At 36.6% G+C, this 16,833-nt stretch overlaps 2 protein-coding genes and 1 pseudogene across 2 annotated transcripts in view; 2 read left to right on the top strand and 1 right to left on the bottom strand.

The window, feature by feature from the left end:
- LOC102585409 (late blight resistance protein R1-A-like) overlaps window positions 1–938 on the bottom strand; it is a 17,087-nt pseudogene extending 16,149 nt beyond the window's left edge.
- A 14,606-nt stretch (window positions 939–15,544) lies between these two features.
- On the top strand, window positions 15,545–16,435 carry LOC107062505 (zinc finger MYM-type protein 1-like). Its single transcript, XM_015313179.1, has one exon. It carries the CDS (start codon window positions 15,545–15,547, stop codon window positions 16,433–16,435), a length of 891 nt encoding a protein of 296 aa, XP_015168665.1.
- A 208-nt stretch (window positions 16,436–16,643) lies between these two features.
- The window catches only part of LOC107062504 (zinc finger MYM-type protein 1-like), a 10,078-nt gene continuing 9,888 nt past the window's right edge, over window positions 16,644–16,833 (top strand). The window contains exon 1 of the mRNA XM_015313178.1: window positions 16,644–16,823. Coding sequence (XP_015168664.1) covers window positions 16,644–16,823 — 180 coding nt within the window. The remainder of the gene's footprint in view (window positions 16,824–16,833) is intronic.

Raw genomic sequence — 16,833 nt, 5'->3', positions numbered from 1 at the left:
TTCCCCGCGACCCCATCAAAAAAAAATCCATGGGTTCGACTGGATCAGATCTCAGGGTCGGATTTTGGAATGGTCATCGGGTTCTTGTCCTAGTTTGGGTGTCAGGTCGGGTCCTAAATCAATTATTGGGGTTGATTTTCGGATCAAAAATTATTTTCCTAATGAGTATTTTTTAGTCTCAAACAAAAAATAAAAGATATTTTCTGAAAAATATTTTTCCTTCACCAACCAAACATTAAATAATATTTTCCAGAAAATATTTTCTACTCACCAACCAAACATGGGAAAATAAGTTAGAAATCCACTTGTTTTCTAGGAAAACATTTTCCTTCATACCAAACACACCCTATATGAAACTCTATTTCCGGGACGATTAACGCTTTTAAGTCAATTAAAAGCCATAAAAAATAAAAAATATAAATAAATATCATAAGACATACCGATGAGTTGTTTGCTTTCCCTTTCTCTCTTTGTCCTTCACTTTCTTTTCCTCTGTCCATATAGGTAGTTTTCACTACTCAAGGTTTTCCTTCCCTTCCTTTAAAGTTTTCAAGATCTGATCATGTATAAAAAGAAGTAGAAAAAAGATTACACACTAATGGAAAACATAATAAACAAAGAAATTAAACAAGAGAACTTAAACATAATCATACCTTAAAGTTGAGTAAACCAAGATTAAGCCACTCAATAGATAGAAGCAATTGGCTAACGATGAACTTGAAAGGCTACTCAATAAAAAGTCGAATTCTTATTTAGAATTCTCATATATGAAGTTCAAACGAAAGTTTTGATGCAATTCAAATTGACAAGCACCATAATGAATGTCCAAGAATCAAATAGAGGTGTTTGGTATTTTGGTCAAATTTTCTTATTCAAATTGACAAACCAATCATCTTCACATACAATTTATGGACCAATTGATATATAGTCCAAAGGAATAAAATTTCCTATTAAATGTTGTTAAATAAGAATTTGGACTAAAATATGTTCAATTAGGTAAGCAGATTAGAATAATTGGACCTTAATATATAGTAAATTAGTAATTGATAATTCCATGGGATGCAGCCGCCACTGCCCCACCTTTTGTTATTTTACTAATTGTTACAAAAAAAAATCATAAATAAATAAGAATAATTTCAAGATGAGATGAATGGGAAATCATTATTGACAATTCATCACTATTCTTGTAACAACTCGACTTCTTTTATATAGATGTGTTTAAAAATAAAAAGAGATTAACTTGTTAGTATGGTTAGGTGGAAAGATATTAATCCAAATACAAGAAGAAGAAAAAAGGTGTGTTTGGGCTAGTGTAATTTCTGTAAATTGCAGTTCTGATCCCGGAAGAACATTTGATAGTAGATTTGTTTGAAACAAATCTTAAAGGGATCGAAAATAAATTAAAAAAATAAAATATCTGAAGAAACATATTTTTATTGATAAAATGATGTGAGTACAAATTAATCTGTTTGTTCATTTGATTCTTTAATTTTCTCTGAATTTTCTCCGTGATTTGAGGGCTTTTAGTAGCATATTTCTCAAATGTAGGGTAATTTGGACCTCCTCGAGATATATTGGCCATGTAAGGAGGATTTCATGGATCTTCTTGAAGTATTTGATTTGTCTAGAAGAATTTGGTCATATTTTGATCTCTTATAAATATCCCAAGAATTTATGGTACATTCGAGACCCTAACTGAAATTGTACTTATCTTATAGAGTCCCACGTAATTTCAATGTATAATATCTATAGCAAATAAGTGTACAAAATATTGGGGCATGTTTGAATAGAGGAATGTGAATTCCAAATTCATTAAACCGACAACATCCAACTCTCGAGTCACTATATTACTTGTATGATCGCATATACTTACGTGCGCATTTGAGAGAAACAGTGGATCATATGATGCATTCTAGTAATAAAGAACACACAAGTATCAGTTGATTACAAAAGTGCACTTTCAATGTGCATTCCTGATTGATATACATACATATTTTGGAAATTAACCCAGCAAATATCTATATCATAACATGTTATGGCATTACTAAATCAATTTTTTAACAGAAGTTCCCATATATGTAAAGATATTCCTTTGCTGAATGTATACATATGACATTTCACAAACAGCTTCTAACGTAGGTGTTGTCGAAGTACATCGAGTTAAATGTCAACAAGGAAAGATGAAGAACACAACTGCAGCAAAAGATATATGATATGTAATAATCCGGTTGGTCATTTTTGGAAATTTTCATGAAATTATCATTTTGCCCCTCCTAGTATTGACCCTGAGTTATTTCTGATTGAGTCTTGAAAGTTGGTCTTAAAATTGGAGTAAAAAGTTGTGAATTTTGTAAGTTTTGATTTTGAAAGGCCTTAGTTGCTTAAAAGTGGTTTTCAATGTCTTTTGGAGTTTCGAGTGTCAGAATGAAATTCTGTCGATTTCATCAGTCCCGAAATGTGGAAATTAATGTAGGGGAGTTGTCAGTTTAGATTCTGAGTCTTTTTGGGGATTTGAGGTTCTAAGTTGAAAAATTATGAAATTTCAGCATTTGAGTTGACTTTGCTCAACATGCGGGTTTTGGATGCTCAGATCTGAATTTCGAGACTTTCGTTGATTTCGGGGATGATTTTAGGCCTTAGTGAGGTCTTGGTTGAATTTTTAGAGGTCCCGAGCTTGATTTGACCTTTTAGGCACTATGTTCATTTCTTGTGATTTTCATAATTTTGGGTCAAGGAACCTCGGATTCGTGCTTCATTCCACTGTGTCCGGAACGTCAAGTATAATCATTTTGCATATATGGTTTGGATGTACGGGGTTCCGAATGAGTTGTGAGGGTCCATTCGATAGTTGAAAGTTGACTAAATTTTTTGGTGTCTACTGACCTCGCTTTTGCGAAGGTCAATCCGCTTAAGCAACCTTCGCGAAAGTGAAGGAGGCTTTGCTTTTGCGAAGAGGTCTCACTTAAACGGGGTTCTCTTAAGCGAGCCGGAGGTCATTTTTGTCACGCCCCAAGCCTACACCTTGGGCGGGACTGGCACTCGAGAACCATTGTTGGCCCTAAGCGAACCCTTGGACTGGCTTACTTACTCAGCGGAAGACTATATGCATATTTATAATGATCATAACTTAGAATGTTTAAAAGTCAACATTCAACTTGGCGAAAATGGCAACCTCAAGTCTCAAAAACATAACCCAATATTAAAGTACTGACAAATGAATTTAACTAACTGACTGTCTGTCTATGAAGCCTCTAAACAACTGAGATGGATGTCGAGACAGGCCCACAACATCCTAATGAACTAATAATAAAATCAAAAGCAATACAAGGGATCCTCCGGAAGCAAGGAGGCTCACCACAAGACTTTGAGTGCTCAAACTGGATCAACGAAGCGCTGGATGCTAATCCTGGTTACCTACGTTTGCATCATAATACGATGCAGGCGAAACTGGCATTAGTACATTGAATGTACGAGTATGCGAGTTGGAAAGCTAAACAATACATAGGCTTGAAAAGATTTTGAAAGAAACACTTACCTTGGCTCTTCTCAACTCATGAATAACTCAACTCATAATAAAGCAATAAGACACATGCAATATATGAAAAACTTTATAAAACAGTAAAACAACTTAGTTCGTTAAAGAAAATGCAATAACAAACTCAACTTTACTCATATAACAAAGTAATATAGTTTATGTGGAAGATTCTCTAACCGACAACCACCACTATGAGCCTAACTGGTGATACAACGTCTTGCCCACGCTGCCAGAACTGTCCTATACTTTGCCATCATATAGAACGCTTAACTTAGTGGATCCACTAGCTTATGCTAAAAGCATCTTAAGGAGTCATCTAAAAAGTATGATCCTTTACTACCCATGATGGCTACATGGTTTATGGAGACTTGAGTTAATATGAACTCGCATCCCCATATCGGTGCTCAATACTATTCCCAAAATATACTTAGCTCATATGTTTTTAAAACAAACTTCTTTCTTTGATTTGAGATAATTACTCAAAACTTAGCTTAAAACCTCTCTTGGAATCGATGTTCTCTTTTCTTGCTCAAATGTGAAAACATTTATAAACTCTTTGGGAATACTTGGTTCCCTTATAGCTTTTTGAGAAATGAACTCAACTCTTTACTTTTTGCTTAACTTGAAACTTAAATCTTAAAACAAAGTTAAAACGTTTGTTAAAGACTTGTGAAAACTTTATAAACTTTGCTTTGACTTGCTTCTTAACTTCTAGACTTGACTATTAACTTCTCTTGACAATGATCTTAACTTTCCTTGAATTGGATTATGGATTCAAGGTTTATGATTTCATGTTTATGGATGATTTCATGATGTTTGGATGTACCTTAGAGTGTTGGAATCAACTACAAAACTTAGGTACATTGCTAAGGAACAAGTATGAAAAGGTGGGGAAGAAATGGGGAGAACCGGCGTCCCTGGCGCTCTAAGAGGCGCGGGGTGCCAGCCCTCAATATTCAGAGACCAGTCTGGGGAGCGCTTGCTGGCACGGCGCCCCAAGGGTGAACATTCAGAGACTCTTTTGGGGGGCGCTGGCTGGCGCGACACCCCATCCCTAGCCCTAGGTGTTTGGCGACTTTTCTTCTCCGTTTTTCATCTCTAAACCCTCTAAACTTCAATGGTTCCTTCCCCAAACACTTAGAATCATTGATACCCTCAATATATGATAGATTCAAACCTAAATTACATCCGGAAACATGAATCAAATCGCAAGAAACTCCGACAACACAACTCACAAGAAATTCAACGAAACTTTCAACAATGTTCATCAAGAACTCAATTTCTAAACTTTCAAAGACTTAAATTCGCTGAATTGAATCATGGTTAGCGCGTGGGTGAACTAACTCAATGCTATGTGATCTCACATACCTTGTAGGGATCACCCCCGACGAAATTCACAACCTAACCTCGACGAAATCGACGAATCTTGAACGTTCTTCTCCTTTCTCCTCTTTCTCCTCTTCTCCAAGCCCTAGCGTAAAACTCACTTTTCTAGAATAGCACCAAGGCTCTTTAGTTCAGGGAACTTTGCATAGCCATGCGGCCCATTGCATATGTAGCAACCACCTTTGTTGGCAACCTATGTCTTCGTCTCCGTGTTGCCATGACGTCCAGACTTCTTGCCATCGGACTTGTGGGTATCATGATTCTTGGGATGTGGCCGCTACTCCTCGCCTTTGCCACGATCTCCCCCACCATGGTCATAACTACCTCTCATCTCTTCTTATCTGGCTCTGTCGGGCTTCTCATGCCTGAAGTCTGTCAAAGCTTCAGCCTGCGTGATGGCTTTGTCTATGGTCCTGACTTGCCGACGTTCCAACTCCGTCCTGGCCCAATTTTGCAGCCCATCCATGAAGTGGAACAACATATCATCATCCGTGAGGTTAGGAATTTGAAGCGTGAGGGTAGTGAACCCCTGCACATATGCGCGGATGCTACCTGTTTGCTTCAGCTCCCTAAACTTGCGCTTCTCCTCATAGATGACGTTGTTAGGGAAGAAGGCTTTCTTGAACCCTCCCGAAATTGCTCCCAGGTGTTGATGGTGCACGTCCCCTTCCCTATCTCGGCCTCTTTGCGCCTCCACCATAGCATGGCCATCTCCCAAAAGATACAACACAACGGTGTTGATCTTACTCTCGTCGCTCTTCAGCCCGTTGCACTTGAAGTAATTCTCCAAATGCCAAAAGGAAATTCTCCACCTCTTGCGTGTCACGGACGCCTTTGAACATAGGTGGCTTGGGAGCCTCGACCCTGGACTCCCTGTCTCGGTCAAGCAATGATGATCCTCCAGCTGCCACACCTTCCTTGAGTGTTTTCATCTCGGCATTCATGGTCTCATTCGTTCTCAACGCCTCCATGAGCCGACACTCCAAGGAAGTGATAGCCTCATTCATCTCAAACTCGTCCCTTTGACGTCCCTCTAACTCTTTGCGGATGCTTTCGGTCTCCTCAAGGGTGAAGTCTTCGAGAGTCTTGAATTTGCCATCGGCCACGTTCATGCGCCGGTCTAATATCTCCATGGCTTGCCTTGCCATTTCAACCCTTGTGACCCACTCTTCTCCTGCAGTGACGTCAATGTCCTCCTCGCTACGTTCCTCATCACTTGCTTCGGTGGTTGAGGGTGGATAAGATGTTAGTGCCTCGCTTGGTGTGGGATCCATCAGCATTTCTTCATGACTCTTTTGGTGCTTCTTTCCCTTGTGGTTCTTCTTTCCACCATCCGGACGGACATTGGTGGTACTAGCGGCGTTCACGTCTCCTTCAATTGTCATTCCCTTAGTATCAAGCCTCGCTCTGATACCACTTTGTCACGGACTTAGAGTCTTACTAAAGCTCCGTGCGGCACTTGACAACTTACTTACTAGTCTTTCAAGATCTTGTAAGCTCAAGTAAGCCTTTTATGCTAAGATCGCTACGAGAATGAAAAGGAAGACTTAGAGAATTTTGGAAGAAGGCTTTTTGTATTACTTGGAAGATTGGTTTACACTTGCTTGCTTTTCTTTCTTGGTGCCTAGCAAATGAGGGGCACCTCTATTTATACTAACACCGAGGGACTAAGGTGCAATTTTAAATTACTTTACAAGTCCCTACATTATTTACACAAAGTCCCCTCTCTAGAATTCTCTAGTCTAAGGCTTTTCTTGAAAAGTCTAAGTTATTCTAGGAATTCTCTAGCCTTCTTGAATAATCTAAAAGGTTCTAGAGTTCTCCGCAAACCTCTCCACAACTCTAGACCCTTCCGCCCTTATCCGGATGCAAAATTTAACTGTGATGTGGTGGGACATGACACCAAGTACTGGCCCAAGCAGACATAAAACCTGACTTGGGCCTATTCTTTATTATTTATGTTTTATATCTGTTTATTTATCGTTATTTGCATACCTGTCTGTTTAACTAGTTTTAAGGTTGTCACAATTCAACTTCCTAAAGGATAGCCATTCCAAATTAATTTTCCTAAATTAAGTAAGGATTTATTTTCTACTTGATTTCAAAAAATATATTTGCAAAAGACATTTTACTTAAGTAGTATCTTAATATTTCTCTTTTCCCCTTGAGATTACTTTAAACTTTCAAAATTGTTTATTTTTCCAACTTATTTAAGCATGTCGATATTTAGTTAAATATTTTAATTACTAGATAACCGCATATTAGCAAATGTTCTAGGTGATTTAAAACCCTTCCTAAAACATTAATATGAACCCCGAATCCTTTAATACTTTCATTAGATTTTCTATTTTTAATCTTTTGAAAAAGTTAGTTTTCTTAATTTTTCTTTAAAATTAAGTGGCAGCTCTTAAAAATTCGTCGTTTCTTCTTTTTAAATAAAACAAAATGGCGACTCTGCTAGGGAGTTAATTAAGTTCTAACCGTAATGCTTTGACTATTTGACTATTTGTATTAATTGTTGAATTGTTTATCTATGTTTTATGTGTTTAAATTGTTATAAACTGTCATTGCATTCAAGGTATTTTCCAATATGTATGCATAGTATATTGAAGAACGGTTTTGCGAAACCACAGCCGGGATTTTTTATACTCAACCCTTTTACGAAATTATCGACAATTTATTGGTACGTCAGGCGTCCAATGGTTGTCGTGAGTTCCAGCCTAAGTTGTCCGCTTGGGTTCTCGATCTTTCAAAAGCCACTCTTAGTCGACTAGTGTAGAGTGAAACCAAATTCCGAATTTAGCGCATTTTGAACTAAGTTGACCCAACACCCAAGGCGTGTTGGGGCCATTAGAAACCCACCTTGTGTCTATTTAGCCCATGGTCAATAAAAAGACAATCATACTTATGTGTTTAAATTTGAAGGATGTATACGTTATTTGGCAATACATTGTCTCTTGCGGTTGGGAGTTTAAGAGTTTGTTCGAATCAAAGAAGGATCAAGTTATCAATGCAAATAAAAGTGTGGACATCCGGAGATGACAAAAAATCAAGAACGAAGGATTTTCCATGGAAGCATAGTTTAGGATTGTACCCTTGTGCGGGACTGATTATTTTGTATCCCATTTTCCCTGTTATGTATCCCCATTCAGTTTATTCGTAAAGTTTGTATAAATTTGGATTTTTGGGGCAATGAAATATTTCAAATGACGTTATACATCCCTCGAATCATTAGGCCTACCCTAGGCACAAAAGAGTCACATATCAGTTTAGAACGCGCAATATTTGTTGATGTGCTATAACTGTTTATGTGAGTATGTTTCTTTATTCGGAGATACTCTAGCTCACTCTTGTTCAAAATATTCTAGAACCCTTAAGCATAAATATCAAGTCACTATCAAAAGTGCGTCCAAATACTCTTTGAGTCTTTAGCTACACAACAAAATTTAAACTTTATTTCTCAAATGTTACTCTCTCATATCAAAAAATGAATCACCATCTCAAATCGAAGGAGATTCAAGCTGGTCGAACTACGTAGGACCTGAATTCTCTTTTGTGAGATACGTAGGCAGTCTTTCAAGGTTAGGTCCCCATTTTTGAGAAATTTTATTTTTTCCAACTCTTGCAAGGTAACTAGAGTTTCATATCAATCAAAAATCAGAAGTCAACCTTCCTTATTCACTTATCCCAAAATCAAATAGACAAATTCTTGTCTATTTAGCTATTACAATATATTTGTGGGTTAGTTTACCTTCGAATGAAGCAACTCTTGTGTGTTTGTACCTCTGTGATATCTTGTATTATTTATCACCCATAAACACTAACACGTTTACCTTTTGAGTTATTTTTCTTTGACAGGTACTTAGAACTGATTTATGTTGATAAGATGGTCGAACAACCATACTTTACGCCATCCAAAGCTCTAACAAATTCCCTTCCTAGCCGAGATCTATTGAAAGGAAAAGCGAAAATGGTTGACAACAGTGAAGAAATTGGTCTAACCGAGGTTGCTATAGCCTAGCCCTCTACCGCCGAACAAAATGAGTTGATCACACAAATGATGCTACAGATTGCTGAGTTGAGGGTTGAGCTCCACAAAAAATAAGATTTGTCAATTCTGGTTGTCACCGTCAACACTTCAGGCAATGAAATACCTCCACTCTACTTTTCTCCTTCGAATTTAAATGCAGAACATGTCATGAATCCACCCTCTAACCCTGCTTAAAATTCCATCACCATCGACTTACCGCCATTAACCCTTATCACGCCAGTACTTCATACCTAATACTACATCCACTTCAAAGCCAGAATCCCAACCCTCAAATATTCCCTCCATTTCAAAGTTTTAATGTCAACAATCCTCAAACATCCACTTTCATGTACCAAACCCCTGCAAAAGGCACTCAAAATCCACCAAACGCTCAACTCTTACCTCCAAAAGTCACTTTTGATATCCCAGTCCAAACCGAACCACACATTCACTATACTGCATATTCCGAACTTGACCACTACCAAGAAAAGGATAAGGAGTAGAGGGCCAAAGTGATAAAAGAACTTGATTACTCTTCAGATGTTGTGGGAATGAACTATGAAAATTTATGCATTCATCCGGATTTGGACCTTCCAAAAGGGTTCAAGTGCCAAGGTTCATCACTTTTAATGGAACTGGAAATCCTCTAGCACATCTTAAAGCATATTGTGATCAACTCGTGGGAGTTGGCAAAAATGAAGCATTGTTGATACGCCTCTTCGGTCGAAGTCTAAATAGAGAAGCTCTAGAGTGGTTTACATCACAAGAATTAAAATAATGGACGAGTTGGAATGCACTCGCAAAGGATTTCAATGAAGGATTTGGACATAGCGTAGAAGCTACCCCTGATTGCTACTATTTCGAGAGGATCAAACATAAGTATATAGAAAACTATCGACAGTACACTCTTCGTTGGAGAAAAGAGGCTGCAAGAGTTCAACCTCCTATGTCTGAACGTGAAATCACTGAAATGTTTATTCGAACTCAAAAGTCTGAGTACTATGAATGAATGTTGTGCATGATAGGACAAAATTGTTGAGATCGTCAAGATCGGAGAAGCTTTGGAATATGGTTTTAAGATTGGAAAGGTCACAAACCTTATTGCATTGCGAGCTAACGAAAAAACTACCAAAATTAGTGACATAGATATGTCAAAGGGAAAAGTATAAGAGGTATCTGCGGTGACGGTTACCCATATGCAGTCGGCTCCACAAAGGAGATATCTAAACCACAATGTCAATCAGAAATCATTCCCTCATCAAAACTTTAGAAAGACTCCTAAAGTATTTACACCACTAAGGGAATCTCAAACTCAACTTTATAAAAGGTTGAAAGCAATGGGTATGCTCCATCCTATAGAAGGAAGACCAGCTAATCATTTGGGAAACTTTTACAGGGCTGACCACAGATGTGCTTATCATTCATGAGTTGTTGGACACGACACAGAGAATTGTTCAACCCTCAAGCACAAAATTCTAAACATGATCAACAACAATTTAATCAATATTGATTAAGCCTCCCCAAATGATAACTTATTGGATGCTAAAGAGTAAGTACACGATATTTTTGAACAGAGTCATTTGAAAATATTCGTCATCAATGGTTGAAAAGAAGTATGCCCGACGTCGGCCAGAATTTTGTATATAAAGGTATTGTTATCTTTCTCTTGAAAATGCACATTTAATCTTTTTCCTCCCATTTTATCGCACTTGTAATGAACTACGTCTGACCTGAATTCCAAAGAATGAGATACGTATGCGGCTTGTGTCGGCCTTGGTCACCCCTTTATTCAACTTTCAATATGTTCTTTGTGTTTGAACTACGTTCGACCTAAATTCTCAAGAATGAGATACGTAGGCAGCCTATGTCAACCTCGGTCGTTTCCTTAGTTAAATTTACTATTCTTGTTAGTCCTCGAGGGGGGGAACTACATTTGACATGATTCCTACCTCAACAGGACACGTAAGTGCCACAATGGCTCGGTCATATTTCTCGTAAAATTTCTATTGTTTTTATTATGGAAACTGGGACAGAATTTTTGAGAGGATCAAAAAAATTCATTTGAAGATTGACTTCTTCAACAAGTCAAGACTGAAGATCAAAATGCAACTTGGTAGGGTTTTTAGTGGATCTCAAATTTCCACAATATGACATTTTTTAGAAAATCAAGTTGGAAATCATGTTGAAATGTGCAACTGGGACAAAATTTTTGAGATCATCTCAAAAATTCCACAAAAATGTCATTTGTTAAAAGACTTATACTTATTATTATTAAGGCAAACTGGAATAGAGTTTTGAGAAGGGAACTCAAAATTCCAGAATGAGCAACCTCATAATTAACAGAGCAAGTTACAAGAGTTTTTTCGTATTTTAGACTGGGACAAAAATTTTGAGGAGGGTCCTAAAAAATTCAATCAAGACTATCTTACAAAGGACAGATGAGCGTGTAAGCTGACAGCATGAAGGAGCATGAAGACAAGACCAACAGAAATTAGTCTTTCAAACTAAAAAATTTTCTTTGGATGCAGGAACATTGCAGTCAAAAAAATGGCAATGTAAAGCTGCCAAGTGTGACAAAAGGCATCATTTAAACCCATCGTGGCCTCATCAACAGAACTTAGTTTTTTGTCGAAAAAAGAAAAATGACTTTGTTTTCAAAAAATCGACTAAAACTATGACTTGAAGAGAAATCGATTTTCCAAATGAACAGAGTCGCCACTTAATTTTTTAAGGAAAATTAAGAAAACTTAAGATTTTTCAAAAGACTTAAATAGATTAAATCAATTGAAATTAAAAAGGGGTTCGGGGTTCAATTTACATTCCGAGAAGGTGTTAGGCCCTCAGAATGCTTGCTAACTTGTGGTTGATCGAAGATTTGACTAAAATGACTTTTCAACTAACTTTTAAAATTTAACCAAGTTTAAAAAGAAAGATAATTTGAAGTTGCTACTTTTAAAGGAAAGAATCAACATAATTCCTATTGGGATAAAATAACCATACATAACTAAATATATAAATAAGTAAATAATAGATATTTCAAAAATAAGAAAGTATATCTTGGGAAACTTAATTAAATTAAACCATAAAAAAAAACAAGTAAAGGTTAGTCAACACAATGATAAATAAAAGCAAGGCTGATTCCCGTACCAATTTCAATAGATTGCTCAAACGGATAAGCAAGGAAAGTCGTCCGATTGAGGGGTAAAGGCAAAAGTACGAGGAGATTGCTCCACCTAGCCTGCTCGCGTACAAGGACGAGCTGCTTTTGCTGGAAAGCTCGTACGAATTGGAGGAAGACGACAACAGTCGTACTGTACTGGGCACGTGTTCCTCATCGTTGCTTTCCGTCTTATGTGACGCGTATTGCAATGTCGTTTTGACGTCGTTGGAATAGAGACGTCGCGTGGATTGGAATTTTTGAGACGTCGCTCACGCCGCTTTGAATTGATGTTGTTGTTGACGTTTGTTTTGACACTGCTTTTAGGTCTTCTTATTGATAAGGGGATTGGGCCAGGAATTGTTGTGACAATTTGGCCTGGGAACGGCTGGAATTGGAGTGGGCCGGTCTGGAGATGGGAATTTGGGCCTATTTTCTTGGCTGAAAATAGGGTTTAAGAGAAATCAGAATGTCGTTAGGTTTTGCAAATTAGGAAATGGTCACATGAATTGCAATTATGGCCAATAGAGATTAAGAAGTTAGCCAAATTGAGTTTAATCGATTATTAGGCTAAAAGCTAATTAAGATGGATTAGTATCAATTAATGAGCTTCTTAATCTCAACGAAATAAAATAATTAACTTGAATGTAAAATAATTAATTTAAATACAAACTAATTAATTCGAAATTAAACCATAATTCAAACTAAAACTAATTAATAACATATTTAGTTTAACTATGTAAAAAATATTTTGATATGATTTTCAAATATTTATAAAATATACTAATTATATATATAATTATATGAAATATATTTATTATTCAAAATACTATAAAAATCTACTGAAATTACTTAAAATAAGGGATAAGGGTCTGAAAAATACTCCAACTTTGGTCAGATTTGCTGTTGCGATACTAAACTTTCATGAGGACCTATTACCTCCCTAGACTATTTAATACCGTATTTTAAACATATATATTTGCCCACGTGGACATAAAAATAATGCAAAATTATAAATAGTAATGTGTCCACGTGGACACATATATACCTTTAAAATACACTATTAAATAGTTCAGGGGTAAAAATACAGTATTAAATAGTCTAGGGAGGTAATAGGTCCTTATGAAAGTTTAGTATCGCAACAGCAAATCCGACCAAAATTGAGATATTTTTCAGACCCTTATCCCTTAAAATAACCTTGAAACTATTTGAATTTTATAAAGCTAATTACTCTAAATCGTTTTGAAATTAAGAAGCTCGGAAATCAATTATCATCGAGAAGGGTCAAAATTGGGTGTCAACAACTGTCCCTCGTTTGACTTGGATTGATGAAAGAAATCCGAGAAAAATGAAATTGACAAATCCAATTTTGACCGACCACGTCTTCATCTTTTGGAAAAGGGATTTGGAACGGACTTTAGGAATTATGGCCGAACCCCGAAAAATGAGTTTCCTACATATCTCAGGCTATATGAGAATTCAGGCCACTTGTAGTTCGATACACTTGATTTCACGCACAATTTTGAAAGAATTCATAAGCCATCCTGATATCAAATTATGGAGGGACCGAACAGCTGAGTTTTCAACACTGATCCCGCCTACATATCCCTCAACTTAGGGAATCAAGCTGCTTGTAGTTCGACTTGATCGATTGAGAAGGAAATTTCTTATGCTAAAATATCATTCGGTTCAGTAAGAGTGACAAAATAAATCGAGTATGAAAAGGAGGCTTGCAACCTCTTAGCAATAAATGTGGCGTGCTTCACACCTATGATTAAGAACTTACACACCCATAATTAAGAACTTACAACCACAATTACTTCGTCCGCACCTGTGGTTTGAGAATTCATCCTCTTGGATGCTCTCGAAAAAGACTAAAATAAACTTGTTAGTAGAAACTGTAATTGAAAAAAGTGGTAACATATCTTACTACACTTTTTGGTTATGTTCTTGCACGTTTCTGCGGATGCTCCATTGTCTTAATGTTTTGAAATCATTTTTGCTTTGAAAGATGTCATATCAGTTCTGCACGCTCAAAGTAAATAATTAGTAGACATAGTGCCGCTTTAGCTAGCGGCTTGAGTAAAAACATAATGATCATTCATATAACAAATGAGTATATCTTAATGGATAAGCATAAACATCTTTTTTCAACTAGATGAGAAAATAAAGAAGTATTGAGAGTAAAAGATAATGGATACCGCTTTCGAACACAGTATGTCCCTCATGATTTGCTAAGGATTCAGAGATGTCAATGCTTATTTTCTGCATGGCAAACTCCGGTGATCTCTGCAACGAGCTAGTTGGCTCAATGATTATCCAACTGTAACGAGATGGATAGCTCGATGAATATCCAACTATAACGAGGTGGATGGCTTGATGATTGTCCAACTGTAACGAGGTGGATGGCTTGGTGAATGTTCCAACTGTAACGAGTTACGGGGCGGAGCTACCCTTGCCCGAGGGGTGTCAAGCGACATCCGTTCATCGAAAAATTACATTGTATAGGTAAGTCAAATTCTGATTTTATACCTATATATATTAGAATTGACACTCTTTGACCAAGTTGAAGGGTTAGTTCAGCGGTTCAGGGGCTACAAAATTCCGCCTTGTCATTGACCTAGGCGTTGGGAGTTCGAACCTTGCTGAGGTCTATTTTTTTTTAAAGGCTTTCAACATTTTTTTTTACTTTTTAGACAACTGTAACTTTTTTGTCTTTAGTTTTTAAATAGCTAAACGTTTTTTCCTCCAATTTTTAAACCATTGACTTAAATTAAGTTTACTTAAATACTTTATTTTTTAAAAAGAAATAAAATACACTTTAGGGATTTAGAGTCTAGGGATTAAACAAATCCCCAATTCCAAAATCAAAAGTTTTGAAGAGGAAGAGTCCAAAAGAGTCGACTTTGTTCGCTGACTGCGCCGTGCAGTCGTCTTCAGACTTCAATCGCCATTGCTCGGCGTCAATCTACGTCCTGGTCATGGCAACGGTTAGTACCTCCTTTCTTACACCTTGTATTTATTTTCCTCGTCCAATTTGTTGATGCCAGCCATCATAATGCTCTATTTATATTTACTTGTTTTGTTTAGGATTGATTTATCGTTTGCAATTATATATTTTTCTCATGAAATTTTTGTTTTACAATTCAGTCTCAAAAATCAGTGAAGAACTATTTTTTCCAAGTAGGAAAATCAAATTTGGCTTCTAATAGTCAACTTACACAGGAAGAAAATGCAAACCAATCAGAAGTACCACTCCATTCTTCTCAAAGACAAGAAATTGATTTAAATTCTTTAGAATTTGATCCAGCGAAAAGGACTCCAATCTTGAACTATCATCCAAATGATCGTGATGTAATTAGGAGAGCATACCTCCGATAAGGTCCTTGTCAACCTGAGAATCATAATTTTTCCTCAAACAGACTTTTATGGAGATATGCTTCGTTTTAATCCAAAATGGTTTAAAGAGTATCATGATTGGTTGGAGTATAGTGTAACTAACGATGCATCATATTGTTTGGATTGTTATTTGTTTAAAGATGATAACATTCATCAAGGTGGAGGTAAAGTATTTTCTACCGTAGGGTTTAAGAGTTGGAATAAGAAGAAAAGTTTTAAGCAACATATTGGTGGGCCGAATAGCACTCATAATCAAGCAAAAAAGAAAAGTGAAGATCTAATGCGAGAACAACAGTCTATTATATCTGCATTTGAGAGACAATCTGATCAAGTTAAGCATGAGTATTGGCTTCACTTGTCTGCCTCAATTGATGTAGTAAGACTTCTTTTGAATCAAGGATTTGCATTTTGGGGTCATGATAGACTTCTTTTGAATCAAGGATTTGCATTTCGGGGTCATGATGAATCTAAATCATCACTTAATAGAGGTAATTTTCTTGAAATTCTCTCATGGTATGCGAAACATTGTGATAAAATTTATGATTATGTATTGGAACGTGCTCCTCAGAATGACCAAATGACTTCTCCAATGATTCAAAAAGATATTGTCACTGCATGTAAGATAGAAACCATCAAAGCTATTATCCAGGAATTAAATGGTGACTATTTTTCTTTATTGGTTGATGAATCTTTTGATGTGTCATGTAAGGAGCAAATGGCTATCGTTTTACGATATGTTGATCGAATGGGATTTGTGGTGGAGCGATTGATTGATATTGTACATGTTCAAGATACTAGTGCTTTATCTTTAAAGGGGGCAATTGTCAATGTACTTGCTCAACATTCATTGAGTCTATCCTATGTGCGCGGACAATGTTATGATGGGGCAAGTAATATGCAAGGCGAGATGAATGGCCTTAAATGTTGATTAGGCAAGAAAGTATCTCAGCTCACTCTATTCATTGTTTTGCTCATCAACTTCAATTAACTCTTGTTGCAGTTTCTAAAAAATGTATTCAAGTGGGAGAACTTGTATTATTGGTTTCAAATGTTTTGAATGTGTTGGGAGCTTCTTTTAAGCGTATGGATGAATTTCGAGATTCTCAAAAAAAAAAGGAATTCAAGAGGCATTAGATATGGGTGAACTAACAACCGGTACCGGCTTACATCAAGAACTTGGTCTTATAAGAGCCGGTGATACTCGTTGGGGATATCACTATAAATCTTTTAGCAATTTTATTCTTATGTTTGGATCTATTGTTGATGTTCTTGATGCACTTGTTGTTGATGCATATTCTACCGATGAAAGAGCTAAGGCAACAGGAT

The sequence above is a fragment of the Solanum tuberosum genome, unplaced genomic scaffold (genome assembly GCF_000226075.1).
Source record: "Solanum tuberosum cultivar DM 1-3 516 R44 unplaced genomic scaffold, SolTub_3.0 scf00236, whole genome shotgun sequence".
NCBI classification, from domain to species: Eukaryota; Viridiplantae; Streptophyta; class Magnoliopsida; order Solanales; family Solanaceae; genus Solanum; species Solanum tuberosum.
The sequence above is the reverse complement of the archived record's forward strand: the minus strand, read 5'-3'. Positions and strand labels throughout refer to the sequence as shown.

What these genes read in the sequence shown, in the direction of transcription:
- LOC107062505 (XM_015313179.1), top strand. Translation starts at nt 15,545, where the DNA reads ATGCTTCGTTTTAATCCAAAATGGTTTAAAGAGTATCATGATTGGTTG.